Below are 25,561 nucleotides of genomic sequence, written 5' to 3' on the forward strand. Positions count from 1 at the left end.
ACCTTTTTTTTTTTTTTTTTTGAAGAGTTGAGCTGAATAGTCTAGCACAGTAGAGAACGTGAAGTCCCATCTAGCAGTTTGCCTTCGTTGGCTTATTTCTGTTTGGTTATCCCCACCTCTCCTGTGCCATGCATTCCTTTCCCCTAGGTCTGAAAATAAATTCAGTCAAATTCCAAAGTTTGTTTGGACTTAGTATTGGTTGGGGAGGGTGGCACCAGAGACGTTTCTGGGTGGGAAGAACAGGAGAAGGAATTGCGAGGGGTTTTGATATGTCTAGTATTTAGGACACTGTTCCATTCGTGTGAGCCACAAGTGTCTCATTTTTAAGTATCTTCCACGTCTTAAATCTTTGCCCTAAAATAATATGGTTCTGAAACTTTTTTATTTTACTGTAATCTTGCAAGTCTGAGTGTCATGTGAAGCTTACAGCCTGAGGGACTTGTGCCCCTATAGCACTACGGTAACATTCTATATGCTATGTCAGTGCATTTGGGGAGAAGAAAAAAGAGTGAGGTTTTTGTTTGTTTTTAATGTCGCTTTTTAAACGTCCTTTGAGATCATGGGAAATGTGCATGCACTGATCCAGAGTTCAAGGGGAAGGCCTGAAATCAGGCCTCAAAACATTCCTCCCTCTGCAGCCATGGTGGAGTTCTGGTAGAACATCGCGACTTAGCAATACAGCCTCGCTGGGCATCGGGCGAGCGCAGCGGTGCCTGGCCGAGAGGCAAGCTGTAGGAATCCCCACTCCTGGCACGCTCCTCCTGGGGTCGGAGCGGGTTTCAGCTGCCATTGCCCGATAGCTTTCGGGAACTTGGGATAAACTTGCTTTTTATCAAGCTGGGGCATGGTGTGGGCGGAGGAGAAATCAAAACCAAACGGGTGAGAAGGACTCGGTGGGTACGTGGCCCCTGGAAACACGCTTGTCTGCAGTGCAACAACAAAGGTGCCCACCCGCCGCTTCCCAAGCGTGGGCTCGCTGGCATGGCGTGGGAGCGTCAAGTGGGAGAGGGGCCAGGCGTCCTTCCCTGTGCCCCCAGAGCGAGCCCGTATCCTGTAATTACACAATGTGGTATTTATTTTTTCTCCAGAACAGGAACTCTGCAATTGCTAGGGCAGGTAGCACTGAGGGAGAGGCCAGGTGGTGGCCCCCAGGCCACTCTGAACTAGTTTTTTGCCTGTCTTGAACCAGGGGAAAATGCTGGCAATAGTTTTATGCAGAGGTAGGCCTAGGGTTTGTGCCCCAGTCAAGTAATATTTCTTCCATTTTTGCGTGCTAAGGTGAGCGTGGTGCCTCTCTGTGGGTGGGTAGAGCTATTCTATACCCACTCCCCATGTCTGTCATGCTGTGGAGGTGACAGGAGCTACTCAACCTGTAAACAGGTGTAATTTATGGTGGTCACAGCCATCCTGCATCCCTCTGCACCTGGGCTTACTGCTGGGGCTGTGGGAGAGGGGATGGAAGATCTTGGATCAGCAAGTCAGTGCTGCAGCTTCCTCTTGTGGTTTTTGAATGTTTTTACAGATAGACCCAAGTCCTTGTCTGATGTTAGCAGGCTCACGCTGCCAGAAGCAGCTGTGAATTTAAGGGAAATAGTTTTATTTTAATTAAATAGAGGTGGAATGTTTGCCATGAGTGTATTAGAGAAGTCTAAAGGTAGGGCTTTGGAAATAATCTTTACTTGCATCAGGTAACTACTGCAGGTTTCACGGTCGTGTTCCCTGAATGGTGACTAATAAATTCACAGGAAAGAGGGCAGTTCTTGGGCTGGTGGCATCAGTACGTGTACTGGAGCAAAGCTGGAGCTGAGAAGTGGGCATCACTGAGTGCAGAACGCTGCAGGTGCCGGGTATTGGCAAGAGGCTGGACTCGACAGCCGGAGAGGAGCACTTGCACAAGCCTTACTACACCAGTGCCAGACAGCTTACACCTTCTCTCCACGTGACGGCGACGAGGGGAGCCTCTGGCAAGTCGTTTGGCTTCTGCCAGTATGAAACGGGCACAGCCCTGAGGAGGAGAAGCTAACTTCCTTACGGTTGTGCAGCACATGGTTAATGGCAATGATGTCTTCCTCCCAGAGCATCAGATGTTGCCGTCCCAGTCAGGGGTGTTGCGTGCTGCCTGTACTGCCATAGTAGAAATCACAACAAAACCTAACCCAGCCCCCAGCCTGGACATGCAGTTCCTCTGGGAGCAGCAGCGGCAGCCCCAGCATTGCCTCAAAGTTGCTGAGCTGTGCATCACGCCTGATCGGGGAGTTAAGCCTTGTTAAGTAAAGCTTTATTTCTTCCCTGGGTTAGATTTTCAGCCCAGTCGGTTCTGAGCCCCACAGGCACTGGTGGGCTGCAGCCAGACTGGAGGAGGGATACAACTGAGGGGAAGGGTATGTGGGATTTACTTTTGTTCAGGTTGTTTTTCCCAGTCACAGTATACTTCAGGATAGTCCAGCTGCATCCCGGGGAGCCGCAGAAGACAATTACACTATTTCCTGCCTCACAAGGTTGGCTTCTTTGAGGAGTATCTGCTGTTGAGGTGACCTACTCTGGGGGCGTTAGCTGGTACACTAGAAAGAAAGGTTAAAAAAACACCCCTAACACGATGTTTTTCAGTAATATTACAATAATTTATAAAGGCATCAAAACAAATTCAACATCTATTAACAAGCTGATCTTGGAAACAATACTTAAATTACTAAGACATTTTGGTGAAGTTGAAGGCACCTTTGAAACGTGATGGAGGAATAGGAAGAATTGTGCTGCCTTCTACAGCATCCTCTTCACTTGAACTGTCTGACCACCAGCTGCATGGTCGTCTTCCTACTGTACTTCATGCAAGTGACATTTGGTTCTGCTCAGTAGGAATCGCCCTCTCTCTAGCTACATAAAGATTTACTGTTCCTTACCAGGCACAGATTCTGCACATTGATTGGAAAGAGACAAAAACAGCTTCAGCTTTTTCTGTTCATGTCAGAGGTCGAGTGACTAGTTTTCTGCAGGCACCTTTCTGACTTGACTTTTGAATTATTTTGCTCTCGGTGTTCAGTAGGAACAGGGAAAAGGCCCCAGAGCCCAGCTGGCCACAGGCTGTTTCTGCTGTCAAAGTCCACAGAGGTATTTATCAACCCAAGAGGCCACACCGTGTGCCAGGGAAGCTTTGGTGACGACTGGTGACTCGTTCTGTGTAATAGGCTCTGATAACAGGCCCTGCTCCGTGCTGCCTTACACTAACAGGGGAAGTGAAGTCATGCTGTACGTCAGCAACTAAGTCAGTCATCTAGCAGGGAACAATTCTACTGTGCAATAATAGCTAATTACGAAGCAGCCAGCCCTAAGAAAAGCTCTGCTTAAGACAATGATGGGTGCTTGCCTGCAGTCAGTTTACAACGACAAGGAATTAAACACTCTTTCTAGGTAGCATTTTTACAGGGCAGAGAAACTCCTTTCATTCTTGTAATCTGAGCTGGCCCCATAAAAGGTGCGGAAGAGGAAAGATGTCTGTCAATGCAACCTGGTTCGAGAAATCTCGTTTCTACTGCTGATTAACGGCCTTCTCAAAAGGGAGGGAACTGCTTCACGTGGAGTTTCCAGGTAGGAACTTAGCAAGGTGGCGTAGCTCAACGCCCCAGCCTTGGCTTCAATTCTTTTATTGGAAATTTTAACCATTCTGAGGGCAAAGGGGGCACGCTGTCCTTCGGGAGGCAGCTTGTGTCATACAGTTGGTACGACGTGGCCGAGGCAGCCCAGGCCCCTTTGAGCTTACCCTGAGCCTGCAAGTGACGTGAACAGAACTGCAGGAGCTCATCTCGCGTGCCTGAGCCTATAGGTGCTGTGTCAGGTACATCCTCCTCCCCCCTGCCTTCACTCTGCATCTCAGCGCTGAGAAACTGATAAAAATAAGACAGCAGCCTGCGACAGAGGTTTCTCTTAACAAGCCTGTTTACTTAATTGTCTGCCTTCTGTGGGAAAAGCCAGTCATTTTATCAAGTCATAAAAAGCAGGGAAACCAAACTGAGGAAAGGGATGAAAAACAAATTCCTTCTCTCTGGCTACTGACGGATGCGCTCAGCTCCTTAACCAAACTAGCGGTAGTTTGGTAGGGGCTCCAGGGGAGGTAAAGGCCTAAGCCATAACTGGACCCAGAACAACTCCAGTTCCAGTCTGTTCTGTGAAAACCCCCACAGGAGCAGTGACACAGTTGGCATTGATGCACGAGGGCTTGGCACACCAATCACGCGATTGACACATGGTGACACTCATTTATCAAGGAACAAAGTAAGTTGTGGGTACAAGGAGGCTCCTGTGTACCTTTTCCATCGCCTGTAACTTGACTATGAGCCAACCACTTTATTCCATAAATACGACAGCCAAAGTGAGCCTTCCCTGAGCTCTCCCTGCTAAGCAGCGGTGACCTCCCCTGGAGCTGCAACACCTCTCAGGGTTGCTCCTCGAGGCTGAGAGGTGCGTTCACCAACAGCAGATCTTTGGTAAGCGATCGGTGTCACACAGAGCCTTATAGTATGGTAACTTTGATTTGCAACTGGGTAGTTTTGAATCATTGTTGCAGCCTTTGTGGGGTAAGTTACAGAGTGAACGTTACCATCGAACTTAGTCAATGAAGCCACTTTTGCTGATGCCTTCAACAGTCTAAATCAGTATTTGTGGCAAAATAGGGATTTGCAACAGCTACCTGGTGACAGAACCTTCATGAAAGTCAGCACAGCTCCAGGATGCTACCCTAGCAGCTCTCCAGTGGTCTGCTCTGAGAGTTAAAATTGGTTTTTTAATACATAAACACATTCATTAGGTTTCAGTAACCTAAAAATATCGAGACTGGGGGCTATAGGAACTGCTTAATTGGGTTCCCATCCTTACAAGTTTTATTAGTGGCTTTTAAAAGCATGTATAAAATGACTCACTGTCCAAAAATGGCAGTCGGGGATCAGCAGCAGGACTGTATTAAACTAGGAGGGGAGATCGGACCATCACACCTGTTTTAACCTGTTCAAAGTATTAAATGGAAAGCACCTCAAAGGCAATTCGTAGAGAAACACTAGAGAAAGAGCTTTCTCTGCAACACCAATCCTAAAGAGCTTTAATGAGCCCAGGAAGCTACAACAACTGTTCGCATTAACCATTACTTTGAATGCATCAACCAGTTTTGTTAATAACCTCAGCAGAGTAAAGAAATGTTTTCTCTGAAAGGGAAGCTCAAAGTCTTCCATGGCAATACACCATGTAGCAAGAGTTCAGCAGTCGCTTGGTTTATCTGTCACATGTTTAGCTTTGTGTGATGGCCAGCTGATACCTGGAACTGTTGTGTGTTTTGTTGGAGCTTTCACACGAGGCTTCCTGGCCAGGACACCACAGTAAGTGTGACCTTGTTCCTTTGCTCCTTCAGCATGGGGATTAGTTCCGAGTTGCTCATTCCTATTGCTGGCACTCCATTTACTGCCACTATTTCATCTCCACACCTAATCAAAAGACAGGAAACATGCTTGTCAGGATTTACTTAATTACTGTTAACACTGCACCTTAGGACCCCCAAGGTCATCTAGCCCACCCTGAGCCAAGATCATCAACTCCTTGGTGAAGCAACTTTTTCACTTCTGAGTCAAAGGAGGAGGACACTGCTGGCAGTTGAGTGAGACACGGCAGTGAGGGTCACCGGCAGCGTGACCAGCTGGCCAGTCATCCAAGATTCATCTCAAACATCCCCTTTCTACTTTTATCTAATTACTCAATTAAAACCTTGACAGCCTTTTAAAGTGTAACTGTGTAATTCCCTTTAGTTGCACCTTTATAGAGAAGCCAAACCACCCATTAACATAGGACTTGGTTTGTTACGACTTTGGTAACAGTATTAACTGCACAAATGAGTGTCTAAGAATTAGAAGTCATTAACTTTTAGCTCAGCCAGTTAAAAGGGTAAGAGACAGCCCCTCAGTAAAACAGCGTCATGCTGACTTAGGTACCGATAAGAGTTTCTGACAAACACCAGAGAGCCCCAGGGCCGCACATACGTACTTCAGTTTCCTGTCTCGGAAGGCGGGAGTCCCAGGCACTATGGTTTTGATGAAGAATGGCTGATTTCCTTTGCTCTCCTCAAAGCCTCCAACAATGCTGAAGCCCCAGCTTTCCAGGTTACCTTTACTAAGGACAATATCTTGACAGCAGTGAAGGTAGCTGTGAAGACAGGCGCGGTCAAAAACAGAGAAAGCTTATTAGAGTGTTTCAAGGAAAACTGCCTGACCAGAAATTTATGTTTGCCCTTGCAGAAAGCACAGCTATGTAACAGCCTCATTTTTTTCTTTCTTTTAAGGACTTGAGGCAACCACTTTGCAGGGCATGTTGCAGGGATAATTCTCAACTCTGAAGATGCCAGTCCTTTAGAAATCTTCTCTCAGTATTGTTAGGGCTAGTTTAAGAGTTAACAGAAAATTACCAAAGGGCTTTGTGACCCAAAAGATTAATGAATAACTCCATGAATTCTACTAATGAGCATGCACAGTACTAGTGACAAAACCATATTAATCAGGAACAGCAGTTATACCCATGCCATAGGTGAGAATCAAGCTTATTCTTTTATTCCATCTCTATACTACAAGCCTGGTACAGCGAAGGCATTCAGCAGCTACCTATCGCTGACGGAAAGCGGACACAGGAGGTATGGCCGCCTTTCTTCTACTCGTTACCAAACTGGAATACGAAAGGTCCTTCCTGCAGGACCTCCACCCAGGACTGCTGTGCACAGGAAGAGAGTGCTGTGCGGAGAGAGATCGCAGAGCGCTGCGGCTGAATGCCAGCCACTGAGGTATGTCTTCCCAGTAAGCATGGGATATCTCCGATGCCAGGGCTGCCTTGGAGAACGTGCTCTATCGGTGCTAGCAGCACTTGCTCCCTGAGTTTGTAGGACAAAGACGTGAAAAGCCTTTGCGAGGCGTCTGAAAAGGTGTGGCAGGAGTGCAGGCAAGCGGCTCCTGTACTCTGGCTCACAGTCAGGTTCCATTCTGGCACCGAGGTGCTGCCAGAGCTACGCTGTGTGAAACTGCTGCTGATTGCCCCACTGAGGTATTCCAGCAGCTAAACTTTTCTTAATAAACGTTTTCGCCTCGAGGGCTTTGCTTCAGCAGTTTACAGACACGTTTCAGATTTCAAAAGCCTTTCTCAGTTAACTTCTCACTAGGAGAAAGATCCAATTATCTACTTTCACACTGTAATCTACTCTGTACGAGTTCTTCACACATAAACACTGGAAGACCCAGCTCTAGCTTACTGATGCTTCCATGGTTTTCTTCTACTGGTACCAAGACAAGTGTAAAAGCACAACTATGAGAAATGTATATGGCCTCTAGTGCAAATAAATAGCCCAGAGAGCAAGAGTGATAAGCGCTACATCAGCATAGAACATTAGTAAAAAACATTGGACACGTTCTCCAAGAGCTGGAAAAAGCTGTGTGCTAGAAATCAGTTTTCCGTATGAAAAAGGGTTTTTAGGAAGAGAAACATTCATTTACTATAATGGAAAATGACTGTGGGAAACGAATTTTAGGCTTCTCGGAAAGTAAAGGTGCAAGTTTTATTGTGACAAACAGCCTGCTGAGTTTGCAGTTCTGCATCCCTTGCGGAGCACGCCGCTCCAGTGTGGCTGTGGCAGGGAGCACCTAGCAGGTGCTGCAGAAAGAGCTCAGACTTCATGGAGACTGGCTTCCAGGAAGAAGGCAGGAGGAAAACTGCTTTTCCACCCCCTGAGTATTATCATAAGCCACCCTGTGCATCGTTCTTGTTTTCAAGAGTCAAAGCTTTTAGAGAGAAAAGATAAATCAATCTGTAAACTTGGTATTTCTCATATCTGTAGGATTCAGTGTGCAATGAATTAGGACACACATCCCTTCCAAACCAGCATTTTGAGATGGTATTTTGTACTATCAGTAGCTGATACTCATTTAACATAATACTATGAAGAAATCACATAAAGCTCCTATGCTGTCTTCTTGTGACATATACTAACGCTAAATGTTGAGGAGCAATAGTAGTAGCATACAATTAACTTGGAACACTCACTGCCACCAATTAATAGCAAAGCAAAGAATGGAGAAGGAATAAGGACAGCAGAGCTACCCGCAGCTGTATTACAAGACCAAAAAATGCAAGGAAGATACCAGCCACCTGGTTCAGTACAGCCAACACTTGTTGGCTGAGGTTAGGTAGAAAACTACTACTACACTGCCCCTCGTATGGAGATGTTTGTGTCTTCATTGGAAGTGTGCAGCACTGGCCGTGGTCAGAGGTGGAAGATGCTCCAAGGTTACACACCAAGTGCTGCAGTGTGAAAGCAGTCTTAGGAGCGCAGAGTGTTTTTCTTTTGGGAAGAACGTGACCCAAGATGCTACCCAGGGTCCCAAGGAAGGCACAGGACCAGGGCTGTAATCTCTCCCAAAACCCTTCGGCAGCACATAACCCGAGTTCCGCAGGATGGCTACAGGGGCTCCACATTTCAGACACAGCACATCGCTGAGCGTGCCGAGATGACAGACAGTATTTGACACAAACAAAAAACCAGAGATAGAAGAATCCAGGCTAGAATTAAACACCGTGGGCTCAAGTGTTGCAATGACTGAATAGAATTCCCTAGCCTTGAGGACTAATTTCGACTCTGGTCTTTCAGCATAAAGTTCAGCTTCAAACTAGAAAGAAATACATGGGTTTCCTCTAAGAAATACAGGGTATTTCTGCTGGATCAGAATAGTAACTGGGAAAAAAAAAAAAAAAGCTGAACAAAACCAAAATTCCAAAATTGCATATGCCATCAGCAATAAGTTTTAAATTTTCATACTGTATTGCAAAATGTTTTAGCAAGCTGAGGCTACCTCTACTTTAGCAGAGCAGCCCAAAAGGAACGGATCCGAGTGAAACAACTGGTGCTGAGGACACAAGGGCTAGTTTTGGTACAGTTCAGAGGATTTTCTGTAACCTAGTGTCAGTGTGGTACACATGAACAGACCCTGTTCGTGCCAGAGTGCAATGGGCATTCCTCTGCAGCACTTCTGGTCCAGTCCCATTCAAAGGGAACCATGTTTGTGCGGGTCAAGACCTCTCTCTGCAATGTGAACCAAAATACAGCAAGTGAGGACAACTGGGATCCTCGCCTCAATGGCGCATTCCTGAGCCAAACGAAAATGCTAGCGTAGAGCCACCCTGAACATTTCCAGGTGACGAAACAAGGATGCCGTTTCAGTTTACGGATTCTCAAGCAACAATTTAAAATAATACGATTGTGCCAGCCACAATGTCAAATATAAAACCTTGCTTAGCTGAAAGGCAGATTCTTAGTGGCTTTAGGGAAATCATTCATTTTATGGACAACCAGCTAGCTGCTACCACGTCTTACTGTTAGCGGATGGGAAAATGAGTGATGAAGCACAAGGATTACAGCCATTTTTACTAGTGGAAACAAGAAGGAAGATTTTGTCAGATCCTGAAATGAAGTAACCTTGCTTTGTGCCTCCTAACCACCCTCACACCCACAGAAGAACGGCAGACAAATTCAGATGCCTGAACTCAGGTCGGAGTAAGAAAGGAAGACTGAAGAGCAGAAAGGGTGTCTGAAATCGTTGCTCCTTGCTTCAGTAGCAAGGTACAGTAACTGTCAAATGAAGGGGAGCCAACATCAATACCAGCAGCAAAAGAATTGCAAGCAGTTTATTAAACGGCAGGTAATGTCAGTATACTCTCGCAATGAAGGCAGGTGACCAGTGAGCAAGGAGTGGACTCCAGTCCCCGTAGCAGAAAGCGTGGTGAAACCGCAATCCACCAGACATCCAAAGAAATTGGAAAAGGAAGAAGGGAGAAGGTACAGCCAGGTTTTGCCTTGCTGTGCTTCACCACAGGAGCACCCATGAGGAACAAACACCAGCCAGCATCTGCGGGTTCGTACTGGGGTTTGGGCTATCCAGGTGCAGCTCAGGCTAGTTCACACTGGGCCTGCAGAGGCCAGGCAGGCTGATTCCCGGGGAGAGCACAGGAAACCGGTAGGACGGTGCTGAGGACAAGCCAAGTTACAGTCGCTCAAGACACAAAAGCTGCCTTCCTAGGGCTGTTTTGTTTAGCATTTACAGGCTGCTAAGTAACACAAGGGTAACGTAACAGAGGCTTTTTTAGTATTTCTTCTTTCAGGTGCCTCAAGAAACCAGGCGGTACATAATCCGAGCTTCCCACAGAAGGGTTTGGCTTTACCGTTCCACGTGCATCTCCTGCACAATCCTCCTCCAGTCAGCTGGAATGACAGCAGACTCTGCCTTTCACAGCTGAATGTATTTTGATGAAACCACAGAAGTGAGCAAAGCAGAGGTTCACCTCTCCAGGAAGGAGATGGAGATTCAAGCTTTCAAAGCCCCAGCCCTGTCATCTGGAACCTACCATGCTGCTGATAAAATCTGTGCTAAATCTACAGTCCAAAGCTTTGTAGCAGGAAAATGGAACTATTCAGACTCATTTCAGCTTCGTGCTAAAGATGATGCAATTATGACAGCCAAAAAGAATTAGACTGAAAGAATGCCTGCCCCCAACTGACATGATCAGATTAGAAACTATAGAACAGCACAGGTAGCTGTTGGCTTTTGCTATGTGATCCAGAAAGAGCCACAGAGTGATTTCAGTTAATGATATTTTAGCAGTGGCTGTATCTACATTGACTATATGTCAACTCAGTGCCTCAAATGACAGAATCTATGCTTCTCTTTTTCTGTGTCAGTTCTCTTAGAAAAAAGGGTTTTCAGAAACTTCTGAAATATGGTTACTGTCCAGCAAAGGTGGGGGAATGATGGGTCACGCCATAAAAAGCAGTGGACATTCCTTATGCATTCATTATACTGCGATCTCACTGACAAACAAGGCTTTCCACTGCCTTAGAGCTAAATGAGAATACCGGTAATGCTTCCAAGTCAACCAACAAAGCAAGTAATTTCTAGCGTTTGAGTGAAGTCAGCTCTGTGACTGAACAGATCTCTATACAGTCACCGAACAAACATACCTGGGCAAGCCAAGCCATGTGATCCAGAGGGGACACCAGCTGAATCCTTGCTCCCTGATGTCCGGAGACGGCTCTGTTGAGTTCAGAGAAAGGATTTCCAAGGCTTTCAGTGTGACTGAGTGGGAAGCTGCATTAGATTTCAGTGCCGAGACAGCTTCATAGTAGTTCAGATGAGTCAAATCAATGCCGTTTATGCTCAAAAGTACATCTCCTGTTGATTAAATAAGATAGGATTATTAGAGACCTCTGACTATGAAGCCCATTTCTGTCTCAGGGTCTCATGTGGAACCCCTGTTTCCAGCCTCACTTCTGTGTCCAAGTCCAACTTGCACTGAAAAGAAAAAAGACAAACAGTTCCTAAAGGATAAAGGGTCTAAGAGCCTCCTTACCTCGCTTGATTCTGCCATCCCTGAAGAGGCATCCGATGGGCTGCACACTCGTTACATATATGGGGAGCTTGTTTTTGTTATCCCTTCCACCTCCAATTGTTATTCCTAAAGATTCCTTTGGTTCCTTTTTTATTGCAACTGTCTTTTCATGACTTATGTATCCCTGAGGTAAATCCTACAAAGGAATGACATTACAAAATGCAGCTTCATTAATGCAATTAACATGAGAAGCCCAGATCTGGAAGAAAATAACAAAACACCTTGTATCTTTAATCCACAATGTTTTAGCAATGTTGCTGGATGGCAAAGTCAGCTTCTCTGGGTAGAAATACTATCCTGTATTTCCAAAGCGATACCACCATGACCAAGACACTGCTCTCATAGTGATCCCACATTCACTTGCTGTACAGAGATGCTGACTCTGAGAAGAACAATTTTGCACTGAGGAACAAGCTACAAACTCATTTCAAGGCCACTCATATCAAGCAATCAACCTCTCTCTGACTACTACTAAATGTTTAGGTTGCAGTGAAAGCACACATTAGAGCAATTGCTGTAGAAACAGTATGTAAATGATATTCTAGGATTTAAATCAAGGAACTACACTCCAGCCATTTATGACAGCTACTTACTAAACTCCAGAGACATTTAAACTTGCTACAACTGCTTAGACTTTGGTGTTTTCTCACTCAAATGGAAGTTCTAAACATAGAGCAAATCTCTCTTGGTACAACAGACTGGCAATTCTCCTCTTGCTCATGCCGTTTGTTATACTTTGCAAACAGATGGCAGATGAAATGCTGAAGTCACAAGAGTACTACCATGTAATTTGTGTAGTTTCTACTTCTGTATCATAAAGCCCTCTAGCTCTAAATCAGAAGCATAACTTAGTGTCATCGTGCAATACCCTGAACATGTTGTGCTTGATGGATGTTGAGAAGCAAGTCCCAAGTGTCTCATGGATGGTAAATTTCCCATTGCCCTTTCCAGACAAGAAAGAATTAAACACTAATTCTGCATCAACATTACAGACATTTGAAGAAATTTTGACACGTTTTTTCCCTAAAAACTATGCTTCCCAGTAGATGTCAAATGTATGGCTCTCCAGTACCAAAAGCCACAAACCTGCTGCTTTTCAATAGCTCAAGAAGAAACGGAGCTACTAATCGGTCTTATGTGATAAATCACCATCACAGAGCAAACCTAGTAGATCTGCTAAAACCAAGAATAACCAGCACTTTTGCCGTTGTTTATAAAACTTACCTTCTGGTAGTTAGATTTTCGCCTATAGTGATTCTGATCTAGTCGTCTCCGATGGTGCACCGGGCTCCCTCCATTGCTGCTGCTACTGCTGCTGCTGTTATTTGATGTGCTGCCATCTTCTACCGGGTCCGAAAGCTGCACGCCTGGCTGCCTCAAGACCACAAAGTTCACTCTTGATTCCGTGGTCTGCCAGCAGAAACAAAAAAAAGTGTAAATAAAACATAGAGAAATAAATTGGACATTAGGGACAGCTCTTGTCATTTTCTTGGGAGAGAAAAGGGTTGGCATCAGTTTCTGCAAAGGGTCTGAAACAGGGCCGTACAACACGATGCAATGTTTTTTTGTGAAGAGGCACAGAATCCTACGGTGAAAAGAAAAAAGGGATTTGTAAATGTTAGTCAGAAGGAACAGGAGTAGAGGCAGGCGTCACTCTTGCCTCCCTCCCCGACAAATGCCAAACAAGAGAAAGCGGAAAGGGATGATTAATTCCTCCACTTCAGTACAAATCACCAAAATAGCGTATTGTATTGTGATACAAAATGAACAGAGCTAGAACACTGACTGGTCCATATGACGGATGGCTGTGATATGAGCACTGGATGCTTTTTCTTTTATTGTGAAGAAACTCGTTAAAACTCTTGCCCTCCCAGCTTATGTACTACATCTATTGTTCACCATCTCCCACCCATTTTTTTCCCCAGAGTACCTGAAGACATGACCTTTTGTCTAAGATCGCTGCCAATTAAACACTTAACCAGCTGTATGTCTGGCCTCCGCAGAACTACAGGGAAAGTATTCACTATTGTTCCTGCTCTTCTAACTTGGTTTGTTCTTTCAGATAATTTGACAAAACCTTATTGTGAAGGACTCCACTGGGGTAAGGCGTGTGTGCTTACTTGGGGCATTTCCTGCAATGGATGAGAGAAGTACGGTTGCTGCTCTCGCTTCTTGACATGGGACCCTGTTCCCCTGGTGCCACAGCACCCTGGCAGCAGTGAATTCCCTGGCCTCAGAAAAGGGACTACATCAACTGTTTGGGGTTTTTGGTTTTTTTTTTTCTTTTTAAACTAGGACAGGAGAGTTTTGTTTTCTGAAACAGAATTTAAAAGCAGCTTGCCTCCAAAATCACTTCAGATAGAGCAATTTTCCAGGGAAGCTGGCACACATCCATGCCTTCATAAAACATATTGTAATCATCACGTCCTAAGATGGGGATTTGCCCTCCCCTTCAATCAGGAGTACCAGACTATGTACAGTATATATGCCTGTCCATATATATGTATCTGTAACTGGTACTTTACAGTACAGGTAGAAGGACTCTTTTCTGCAAATGGTTTGCAATCAAAATTAAAATTACATTTAACCAAGAATTTGAATTAGCCCTCAGAAGAACTGTCACGGCTTTACACAAATGTCACTTCAAAAAGAACTCATTCTCCAAACCTAATGAAGCCAGTTCTGAGACTTTGGTTACTGATTTCATTGGGATCATGAAAGAGTTCCTCCCTCATGCAAACATATGGGAGTTATGTTTGCACATTACAACAGAAATACAGCAGCACTTGTGGGATGCAAACAAAATTCTAAGAGGCCATAGAATGGAATCACATATATAACATAAAAAAGGATCTCAGTACTGGAACTCTGCTCTTTCTCTTCTTTTCTCCCATGACACTGCTTTCCTCTGCTGATTACCAGGAAAAGAACTGGCTCTCCCTCAGTGCTGACCTCAGATCCTTCCCAGGATATAAACAGTATGTGATGAGATGTATTGTGTCAGGATCTTTAGATAAAAGCAGAAACTGGAGGTCATCGCCTAGGGAGATAAAGAATTTAAACTGATCTACATGATATCTGCTGCACATGTAGCGATCCTTAATCCTTAACCAAAATTCCTTGCCCACTGCTTTTCACCAAAACATTTGGCTTGCTGCAACAGGAGTGCATTCTGTTGCGCAGGGTAAGGCCACCTCTCTTCTACCCATTTAGTATTTTAGAACGTTTTTAGTCTGAAGTGCCTCATGTTTTCTAGACTCCCTTCCAAAATACAGGCAAAATGGGGAGAGAGGGCTTCAAATTGCTCAAAAGGGTTCTGTTCTGTGCTGCCAGCCTATCACATCTCCCAACAAGCCCCTTCGGTTTGACTGTTCGAAGCATGAGAGGCCATCCTAATCTCTCCTTGTCTCTGCTGCGCATCCACACAGCACATACAAATATCCACTCTGCAAGAAAGGCTCCAAACACCACACCACAAAGGAGATCCAATTGCCTTAGCTGAACTGAAGTGCCATCAGCAATGGCTTCGCTTGTCAGAGATGACTCACGACGGATTCCCACTCTTCGTGTTTATCTTCATTTGGAAGCAGTGCTTCCCACACATCCGGAGGGCAGTCACTTTCCCAAAGAGATATTTCAGGGAATGCAGTTTGCTCTAGTGTGTTCTGTTAGCCCTTGGGTCAGAACAGGCGCCCTGCCATCAACGCAGACAGCTGCAGAGTCATTAGCCATCCAAGCTCACAGTGTCATAAATTACCTGGATTATCTGCGCAGCAGCCTCAGGTGTTCCTTGCCTCAAATCCTGGCCATTTATTGACAGGACCCTGTCATTCCGACTCAGCTTTCCATTTTTGGCTGCCAAACCTCCCTCTAACAGATCTAGAATAAAAATCCCAGCCTCATCTGTCTTCCTGATCAGTTTGATTCCCAAGGGTTCCGATCGGTCTCTCTTTATCAAGGTAACATGGATCACTTCCCGATTTGTAGCAGAAGTGGAATCCTGCTGTGCAGTCTTATTGGAAAAACCCTTCTCCTGCAGGACCATGAGGTGGAGAACAGGACCTGGGTGGCGCAGGAAGGAGACAGCTTGGCAGTGAGTCACGCTGCTGATGTTGACGCCGTTCACCTAGAAAGACAAACAAGTCAGAGTCACTAATCAGAACCTACATAATTTAGGCACTGTCCGCAGTGTGGAACATCACAAAGTTGGAGACAGGATGTACAACTCCCTGTGCAATGCAGATGCTTCTGATGCACATCAGAGAACAGAGCTTTCTAAAAAAGAATGTAGAAGAAAGGAGATGAAGTTAGACCATAATTGATGGTGAACAGCTGAGGACAGGGACAAGACAGGACAATTCATATCACTAAAAAATCTGAAACTGCAAAGTATTAAATCATTACATCCATCCCATGGCAACGTAGAACTGCTTTCCCTTAACCTCCAGCATTCAATACACACTTGGTGAAGACTCAAATTGGAGACTACTCATACTCACTTTTAAGTTGAGGAGTGGTCCGTAGCCTACAGGCCTCTGGAATCATCAGTCTAATCACACTTTTACCAAGGTAACTCCGAGAAGCTACTTTTTGCTTTTGTCTGTTGTCACATAAGACTCTGTGCAGTCTTCTTTTAGGATGTTAATAGGGCTGCTAAGTGTGGGGGACCTGCCCTATTTACAGCCCAGTCAAGACTGAGACATGTACAATTCAACTGGGTAAAACAGAAGTTACTCTATTGGTGTATCTAAGAAACCAACTCTGAGATCGTATTGGCCACTTGTGCACATGGGGCTGCCTGTCTAGACTGAAGTCCACAGCCCAACAAGGTACTTAGGTCTTTATGGCCTGTCAATGGTTGGGCAGCCATAGCTGGGAGGTGCTAACAGTTCTCGCTGTGTCTCGGCTTTACTGCTGCATACAAGCTTCTGTTGTCTTGATTAGCCCACTGCCACGCAGCGTGATTAATCTGGAAACTAAATCTGGCCGTGGGTCAGCGCCGTATGAGGTCGGTGCTCTTTATTACTCACATTGCATATCTGATGCTTACTTCAAGTTGTAAGGTCTTAAAATTTAGACCTGCCCATTGAGAATATGCAGCTTAAGCAACATAGTAGAGCAAGCAATTATAAGGCTTCCTAACTAGAGCACAGTCCTTTGGAGAGAAATGGTGCTACTGGGTGAAATTTGTCAGGTAGAAATCTTTTTAATTTAGCCAAAATTGTCTGAATTTCAAAAAGCTATCAAATATACAAGGTAAATATGAGTTTGACTGGAAGGAACCTCAAAAGTCTGCTTCTCAGCCCCAGCAGACACACAATGCTACTGCACACAAGTCTGATCAGTGCTTTTAAGCCCTCAGCTGTATAGATTTCCCAGTTTTTCTAGGCAACTCTCCTCCCTCAGCCCTCATCTCGAGTCAGGAGAAGCAATGGGACTACCAGTGGGGTTTTACGTACCTCAAGAATATGGTCCCCAGGTGCTATTCTTCCATCTGCAGCAATGACAGAATCCCGCAAGACTTCCTGAACAACAATGTTTCCCAGTGGGGTGTCTTTACCCCCAACTATCCTCATCCCCAGCTCTTCCTCCGGGTCTTCTCGCTGAATTTCAATTGTGGTCGTTTCAGCCACAAGACTAGTTCTCTGAGGAAGGTCTGATTGTGGAAATTGAAGAGAAAAAACACCACATTAATAGAATTTTCCTTCACATAGCACCACAAGATTTGTAACACTGGCAGATTGTGTTCAAAGCAGCATCTGGAGAGAAAGCAGCTGTCAGGAGAGGAAAGGTCAGATGAAAAACTTAAAAAGCCCCTGTTTCTTTAAAGTTTCTCCAGAATGTTCTCCATCTTCTCCTAGCTTATGTCAAATTTAAACTCTTTCATTATTATTTATTGAGTTTTATTACAGGGCACTCAGTATGCTTCACTTACTATTTAGAGGTTTATTTTTCTACTGTGACAGCCGACCTACTAGAAGCGCACACATAACAAATGCCAAATTCCATGATGCCCATTAGAAAAGGGGACTACCGAGACCTAATTACTGGTCTGTACTTTACCACCACAGCTCACCGCAACTTCCCTCCTCTAATCTCCTTTCCTCCCATTTTCCCATCCCCCCTGTAAAACAGCAGTAATGTCTACCCATTTCACAGCATACTGAAGACTAAGCAATGCTTCTCAGACACTTTGAAGATGAAAGATGTTGTTAGCAGGTCATATTAAATCTACCAGCACTGCAACACTTAGGCAGGCACAACACTCTAATGAAGCCAAGCGCGCTGCCTGTCAGGGTGAACTGCAGTTGTCGCACAAGAGATGCAAAAACCTGCCCCAAGTGTTCTTCAGGAAAAAGCCAACAGAGAAGTAAACCGACCTGTGTATTAACTCTGGCACAGGCACAGCGGTTGCCAGCTCCAGCACCTGCACATCTGGAAACTGTGACTAACTTTGAAAGAAAGCACCAAGATTTCCATGCTGCTGCCTTCTAACAGGGATCAAGGCAAGCTGAAGTGGACTATACTAAAGTGGAAATGATGACTTTTACCTGCAAGGGTTTCATAGGTGACTATTAATCCAAACATTAAGTTATGTTATAAAAACACACTTGCTGCACGCCTTTAGGGATGTACTGACCACTCCAAGAAACCAACCGTACATTTAACTTTCTTAACAAGATTAAGAAGAAGTGGGAACATTTCCCAATTACTAATTATTTGGCTTCAGCAACACAGACAGTGGGATTGAGTGCAAGTTTGCCGAAGATACCAAGCTGTGTGATGCAGTCGACACACTGGAAGGAAGGGATGCCATCCAGAGGGACCTGGACAGGCTTGAGAGGTGGGCCCATGCAAACCTCATGAAGTACAACAAGGCCAAGTGCAAGGTCCTGCACATGGGTCAGGGCAATCCCAAGCACAAACACAAGCTGGGCAGAGAATGGATTGAGAGCAGCACTGAGGAGAAGCACTTGGGGGTGTTGGTTGATTAGAAGCTCAACATGACCCAGCAATATGTGCTCGTAGCCCAGAAAGCCAACCGCACCCTGGGCTGCACCCAAAGCAGCACAGTCAGCAGGGCGAGGGAGGGGATTCCTCCCCTCTGCTTTGCTCTGGGGAGATCCCCCCTGCAGTGCTGCGTCCAGCTCTGGAGCCCTCAGCACAGGAAAGACACAGACCTGTTGGAGCGGGTCCAGAGGAGGCTACAACAATGATCAAAAGGCTGGAACAGCTCTGCTGTGAGGACAGGCTGGGAGACTTGGGGTTGTAAATTCTTTGCTATGAGGGTGGTGAGGCACTGGAAGAGGTTGCCCAGAGAAGCAGTAGATGCCCCATCCCTGGAAGTGTTCAAGGCCAGGTTGAATGGGGCTTTGAGTAACCTGGTCTAGTGGAAGGTGTCCCTGCCCATGGCAGTGGGGTTGGAACTAAAGTATCTTTAAGGTCCCTTCCAACCCAAAGCATTCTATGATTCTGCAAGTGCTTTCAGTGCTGCCTGCTCCCATTGACAGGGCCTGCCTTTGTTTCTGCAAAGAATAATGCAAATATTCACTGCAGTCTAACAGAGATTCTCCAAACTGTTTTGCACAGACAGTTTTGTGCTTGTGAGCAGATCCTGCCACACCTGATGCACATGAATGCATCTCCCTTCTGCTCAAGGGCAAGCTGAGGAAAGAGATTACTCTGATGGCTACTAATGGATGAATATCATTGAGGATACCTAAGAATGTTGGGGACACTTTAAAATTTGAATTGTCTGAGATAATTACCTCATTTTTATATTATAAAAAAGGTAATTACATAATTACATTTCTGTATCAAACTCTCACCTTCTTCAGTCTCCTCAAAAGCTGGATTAACCAGTCCAGGCTCTGCAGTCCCTAGTGATACCACAGCAGCTGCAGAGCTTTCTGCCACAAGTGACGATCCTCCACTTGGTACCTCTGGATCCTTGGGTGTGTTTGTCTCCACCTTGGTAGGGGGATCTTCCTTCCCTTTGGAAATGGGATTCTTTTTCCGCTGTAATTCAGATTTGTATTTCTTGAAACCAGGACACCTAGAGAGAGATTGCCAGTGACTGTAAGTGGCTCGTCTTTGCCTGCATGGTTAACCTAGCACATGCAAGCTCTGACTGACAAAGGTATGTGAAGAAGCATGTTCAAGATCTCATCAGCTGCAAAGCTTGTATCACAGATGCTAAAATTTATTCTCATTTGACCTTCAGCTTCTCCTTGTACTAGTATCAGCTTAAGAGCGGGCTCGTTATTTTATTACTTTCAAAATTATTAAGCAAATTATTTAAAAAAAGAAGGAGACTGTAATAGGAATGGGAGTCTCCCTTGCTAAATATTTACCTGGAAAACACTCGATGAAGAAAACAATAGCTCTTAAAATACAAGCAAATACTTAGCTCTGCCCTTTTAGTGATGATTAGGAACTGTATCTTTATGCAAAGGAAGTGGCTCAAGTTTCAAGCTCAGCCTTAAATTATGTTTTGTTTTTAACAAACCAGTAGCATGCAAGAGCAGCAAGCAAGGCTTGCCTTTTTTTTTTTTTTCTGAGACCGACCCTCAGACAACACTCCACCTCCAGTCCACGCAGGAGGCGTTTATAATCCCACAGACTGTTCCCCACATGGAGGTTCAAGAAGTAATTCTACATCCAACGAAATGTGCTCTGTATGCAGCTACACCACAGCCAGCCTAGTTCAGCAAAAATGAGCTAAGAAAAACGAGCTCTTTTATCAAGAGTATTTATAAAAAAGGTAGCAGGTAAGGAGGGTGATGAATGCAAAAGCATCACTTTCAGACACATGAGTAGTATTGGGTGTTTACCAGAGTCACTTTTCAAATTAAACTTGACTATTTACATTCTGGCTAAACAAGTCTCATCCCAGTATTACTTCCTCTGGTTTATTCCTAGTCATTTATTCTCCAAGCAGTAAGATGACCCTTAAAGTTAAAGACAGAAGACGATTGATCCACTTGTGCACATGTCCCTCTTAAGATGTCGAGAAACAAATTCATTTTGCAAAGGGCAGAAAAATCCCCCAAGAAAACAAGTTTCTAGATGCTTCTTATTTCCTTGAGTCTCCTGCTATCAGTTAATCTCACTTACAACTGAAAAACAGGAACACCCAAATCCCAGTGTAATTTTATCCTCACTTTTTTTTTTTTCATTTTTCACTCTATGCTCACAGCCCAGATGAAATAGCCTCAATTTTTAGAACACACCCTCCCCAAGGAAGGTACAAAGAACTACGCCAGGTACAAGAGCATGATACAGTTTCCAGACAGATCTCCAACGTAAACATTTCAGGGTGCCTTCCTCTTCTGTGTTTAACTCCTGTCACTTGTTAATCCCTCTGGCACAGAGAGACCACTGAGACCACGGTAGACTTACAGAGCTGAGAGGAAGGCCCAGCCGTGGTAGACGCCATGGCCCCAGCTACACAGTTGGGCAGCCCTGTCCCTGCAGCCGAAGCATTCAGCCCTGCCTGATAACAAGACAGCTGGACAAAGCGTTAGTTCAAGAAAAAGGTGATTATAAGCTTTCACAGATTGAGAGAAAGGGGCACGTGAGCATCTTCCATCACTTCCCCTGGCTCTAACACCGGCTCTCAGCTCATGAGTACCGAAGACGAGCAAGAACCGCAAGAATACGTCCTTGGCTGGAAGTGCAGAGATATCCTAAGCCTAACTGTTCCCTGCACACTGGTTGACCTGGCTTTAAACATGCTATTGTTTAAATGGCAAGTAATAGCTTTTAACAAAAAGCTACCACACAGCTGAAGGGAAACAAGCCTGTTGCATTTCTCATTGCCGACTGGCAAAATACACACTGACAATGAAGGTCTGCCTCTGCCTGCAGCAGGGCTTGTACTTAGCTCCCTTTCCTGCAATCATTAACCAGGCAGGAACAAGCATTCTTCATGCACCATGGCAAGAGCTCTTTGTCACCTGCCCTTCTTTTAAAGCTACAATATTCTGCCTGCCACCAGCTCAACCAGCAATGGAAACATCAAAACACATCTCTGCTGACAAGCGTAAGAAAAAAAAGTCTCCCTTCCTCTGCACAACAGGGAAAAAAGGAAATAAAATAGTATTTTTCATTTGCTTCTCTTTCTCAGCAAAAGAGAGAATATAATGGAATCGTAAGTAGGTGATTCAGCAACTGCATAGTGTGCAGCTTGGAGGGACTTACATTATTTGGATCAAAGACTTATGTATTGCACATCTTAATTGGACCAATTAAACTGGCAACACTGCACGATCCCTTGCTTCCAGAGTGTTGACTTTCTGCCTGTCTGTCTGCTCTGCACAAGTGAAACAAGAATAAGCATGTTTATCGTAATTTTCAGTCAGGTCCCCCACATCAGGACACACAAAGTTATATGCATTTGATGGGTTTTGTGTCTGCGGACAACCTGCATGCAAGCGCCTCACCCTTCACCTCTGTAGCACATGAGCTGGCCTCCCTAACACACACACAATTACGCTGTCTTCACCCACCCACCTTTCTGGCCTCACCCTCTGTCATCTTTGGTGTCCCACCTCGCCCCAGTTTAAGAACTGCTCTAAGGATGGATCTTGCTGGTCAGAAGCACAACAGACGAATGGCATTGTACAAGGAGCAATAATGTACTGTATAAATGGGAATGCACCTGTTCTGCAGATGAGCTTCTAGTTCACACCGCTGCATTGTCTGCTGACATTCTGCCTTGAACGGACAGAAGACAATCAGCTTATCCAACAGGTTTCGTACTAGAAGGCTGGACTTGTGGCACTGCTGGAAAGAGAGCTTTTTCCGATCCATAGGACAAAAGTTATACTCCTGCATGAAGTTTTCAAGGCACTTGAAACAGTACGTATGTCCACAGGGGGTGTCCATAGGTTGGAGCAGAGGCTGAAGGCAGATATGGCAAATGAGTTCATCGTCCACTTCATCCTGGAAGTTGTAGAGATGATTGTCCAGCAAGAGGTGGAACTGACCACATTCGCAGCAGAGTTCACTAACTTGGGACGCGTGTTCTTCTGCTACAGGATCAGCCATGATAGCCAGCATCAGGCACTCTCGGCCCAGCAGCAAGGAAACTTCTCACGTAGTAGTTGTCTGGCAGAGGACCTCTAATGAAAGGGAGAGAAAGAGAGATTTCCAGCCAACTGTCCACTCTAGATCTAGCCAATTAAAAAATAAATTGTATTCCTGCCTTAAGTGCCCCCCCCGCCCAGTATCTTCACCCCCACCTACCCTCCCTTATGGTTCTTCCTTCCAAAGCAACCCAGTGAACAACCAACCTAGGGATCAGCGAACGCAAGAACCTCATTCAGCAAAATGTTTAAGCACATGGAGAAACTGAAGCTTAAATTACTTTATACACACCGGTGACAGAAAATAGATAAAACCCTGCCAAGCATATGAACTAGAAAAGCCGAGACAAAAGCTGCAGGTTCTGAGGGAGAACAACCCAGAGAGGGAAGGGAAAGAAAGGATAACCAAGATAGTCATTTTTAAACTGACAATTTTTCTCTCTGGCTTTCCAGATTATACCTAATATTTTAAAGATATGTATGGTGAAACATCAGCTTTGGGACTTCTAGTTGTTTGGATTTTCATTTTGTGTTTGGGGGTGGGGGTTGAGGAAAAAGAGGAGGAAGAAATTTCAAAAGAAACTGAAATCTAAACCATATTTCCTTCCTTTTTAAGCCCACTCCCTTCAAAAAAGTTCAGTTTAACAAACAATGCATTGTTCCCCACTCATCCATGCCTAAGTTCACCCATGGAAACAGATTTCCTATAAAAAGACTAAAGCTTCCTAAGTGGAAAAAACGTAAAGAATTGTCCACATAACAGTTTGTTGTAACATAACACAAAGGCTTGAGCTTCAGCTTTTTACAGTTAGGGAAAATAAGGTAAGGGGCAAAGTGAGTTCTTTGTAGCTGCTGTTCAAGAGATGTCTCCACTCACATCCATTTTGAATCTTGCCTATTGTAATTAAATATAAAATTCACCTGAGTTTGCTAGCAGATTACTTTACAGGCACAGAGACTACTGCAGGAAGGATTTTTTTTTAACCTGGCAGTTATTTTAATGAAGTAGGAAATGTCTACTAGATGAAGCTAACACTCGGGGTGGGTTACACAGTGGGGGGTTTTGTTGTGGTGGTGGTGAGGTTTTGGGGGAAGTTTTGGGTTTTGGGGTTTTTTTAAAAAGTTTATGTAAAAAAAATCCCAGAGTCTTTTAAAACAGAACAAAAGATCGCAGAACTGTGATGAAATGGAAAATTTCTGAAAGATGACATGGAAAATGTCTGAAAACAATTACTTTATCTGGAACAGGTAAAAGCCTAAGCAAGAGTGAATACTGGTCTGCACCAGTGCCTGGAGGACATGCCTGGCACGCAGCAGCAACTTTGGAGGAGGGTAGGCACGAACAATAAGATAGCAAGAACGGCAAGAAAAAATTAGTCATGGGTTTCTAATAAAAATCATACATCACTCCAATTAATTGTTAAGCGTAACTCAGCTATTTAATTAAAGGGATAACATATCACCAACAGAATCAAGCCATTTTACAGGCGAATTTTTACCTAGCCATAGAAACTTGTTCACTTCAAAAGATTTAAAAATTACTGTCATGGTTCCAGGTGGGTACAGGGCATGAGTTGTTTGCTTCTCCTCCTGCTGCTGCAGTGCCAGAAAGCATCTTCCCCTCAAGGAAAGCACTTAGGCTGGATGTACAGACCTAGCTCTTCTGTTTGCATTTACTCCTTAACTCTTGTATGACTGACTCGGTGCTCCCCAAAAGAAAAAGCACAGTTCACAGACAGCATGCAAGCAAAACAAGTCTTTGGTACCTACCTCCACCTGAAACAAGCATCCCTACTGTTTGCCTAACAAAAAGTCTTCATTTGACCTTAAATTATCTTGCAAGTGAAAAGGAAACATTTCAACATCAGATAATCACTTAACATCACCTACCAATTCTAATCAATCAGCTCAGCACCAAGCTTAATGAAACCCCAAGCTTCCAAGGCAAACATCTACCAATAAGAAATACTTGTGCTTCGGGTTGTAGTATTTGCATAAAACTTTGGCAGGTGATTAAACAAATCTACTTTCTCAGTGAAAACAAACCCCATGGTAATTTTGCTGATAAACTACTTTTATATGGGGGTTTTTCAGATTATTTACCAAATTCATTCTCTGCTCTCTGTGTTTAAAGGTTATACAAGATGAATCCCATTTATGAGTCATTTCAAAACTCGTGGAAGATAAAAGTATCACAATCTCGCTGCTTTCTTCTTGCCTGTAACGCTGAGCTGTTCTGCTCTCTCAATTCTAGATCCTCGAAAACAAGGTGTGAAGACTTCGTTCAAAAGCGCCAAAGTAACTTCTACTTTTACACCATTGTCCCTTCAATAAGGAGGACACTCCTGCAGACGCCAGGGAACCTAAGCCTGACACCTCCGTGATGAAACCCAGCCCACAGCCTTCGGCAAGGCAGGAGTTAGTGAGCAGCACAGGGAGGACAGCAGGCTCAAACAAGCCTGCCGCTTGTTCGGTGATTCAGTCAGAAAGCAGATGTTCTGTAAGAGGAAAATTGCTAACATCTTATTCAGCAAAGATGACTACTTCAGCACAACAAGACAGATTTTAAGTGTCTAGAAAATGCCCTGTTTCAACACAACAGCCATGGTTCCCCTCAGCTTAAATAGACTAGTTTCAAGGGAGTCTGCCTAGAGTCCTAGGATTCTAGCTTTGGAGGTGAGGTTTGATATATACCCAATCTTTTGCAGTTTCCATCAAAATTCAGTTACTCGCTCTGAAGGTCGGACCAACCCAAACAACTCCCTTCGTTCCGGTGTTGCTCTTTTTGTTATACCTTCCCCCTCTCCAGCTTCCTTCCAACAACTCCGCCTTGAGCGGCACGTTCCCCGCTCCTGCCTTTCCCCGTAGTACTGGGGTCTCTCCCCAGGCCTCACCCGTGTTTTACACGCAATGCACATAAAATGAGGGTATCACGAAATAAGGATCTAGCTTGGTCCCAAGTTACTAATGTTGACGACAGGAACATATTAAAGCCTGATATATACATATGTTGCTGC

General features: G+C 44.7%; 1 protein-coding gene across 1 annotated transcript; it reads right to left on the reverse strand.

Moving 5' to 3' along the window:
- Nucleotides 1–5,310: 5,310 nt before the first annotated feature.
- On the reverse strand, nucleotides 5,311–22,506 carry LOC104614158 (ligand of Numb protein X 2-like). Its single transcript, XM_010290049.1, has 9 exons — nucleotides 22,118–22,506; nucleotides 19,284–19,510; nucleotides 16,914–17,110; nucleotides 15,212–15,580; nucleotides 12,679–12,864; nucleotides 11,416–11,590; nucleotides 11,027–11,237; nucleotides 6,022–6,180; nucleotides 5,311–5,468 (listed from the first exon to the last, which is right to left on the reverse strand). Exons 1-9 carry the CDS (start codon nucleotides 22,504–22,506, stop codon nucleotides 5,333–5,335), a joined length of 2,049 nt encoding a protein of 682 aa, XP_010288351.1. The 3' UTR covers nucleotides 5,311–5,332.
- Nucleotides 22,507–25,561: the final 3,055 nt, after the last annotated feature.

The sequence above is a fragment of the Phaethon lepturus genome, unplaced genomic scaffold (genome assembly GCF_000687285.1).
Source record: "Phaethon lepturus isolate BGI_N335 unplaced genomic scaffold, ASM68728v1 scaffold44870, whole genome shotgun sequence".
NCBI lineage: Eukaryota > Metazoa > Chordata > Aves > Phaethontiformes > Phaethontidae > Phaethon > Phaethon lepturus.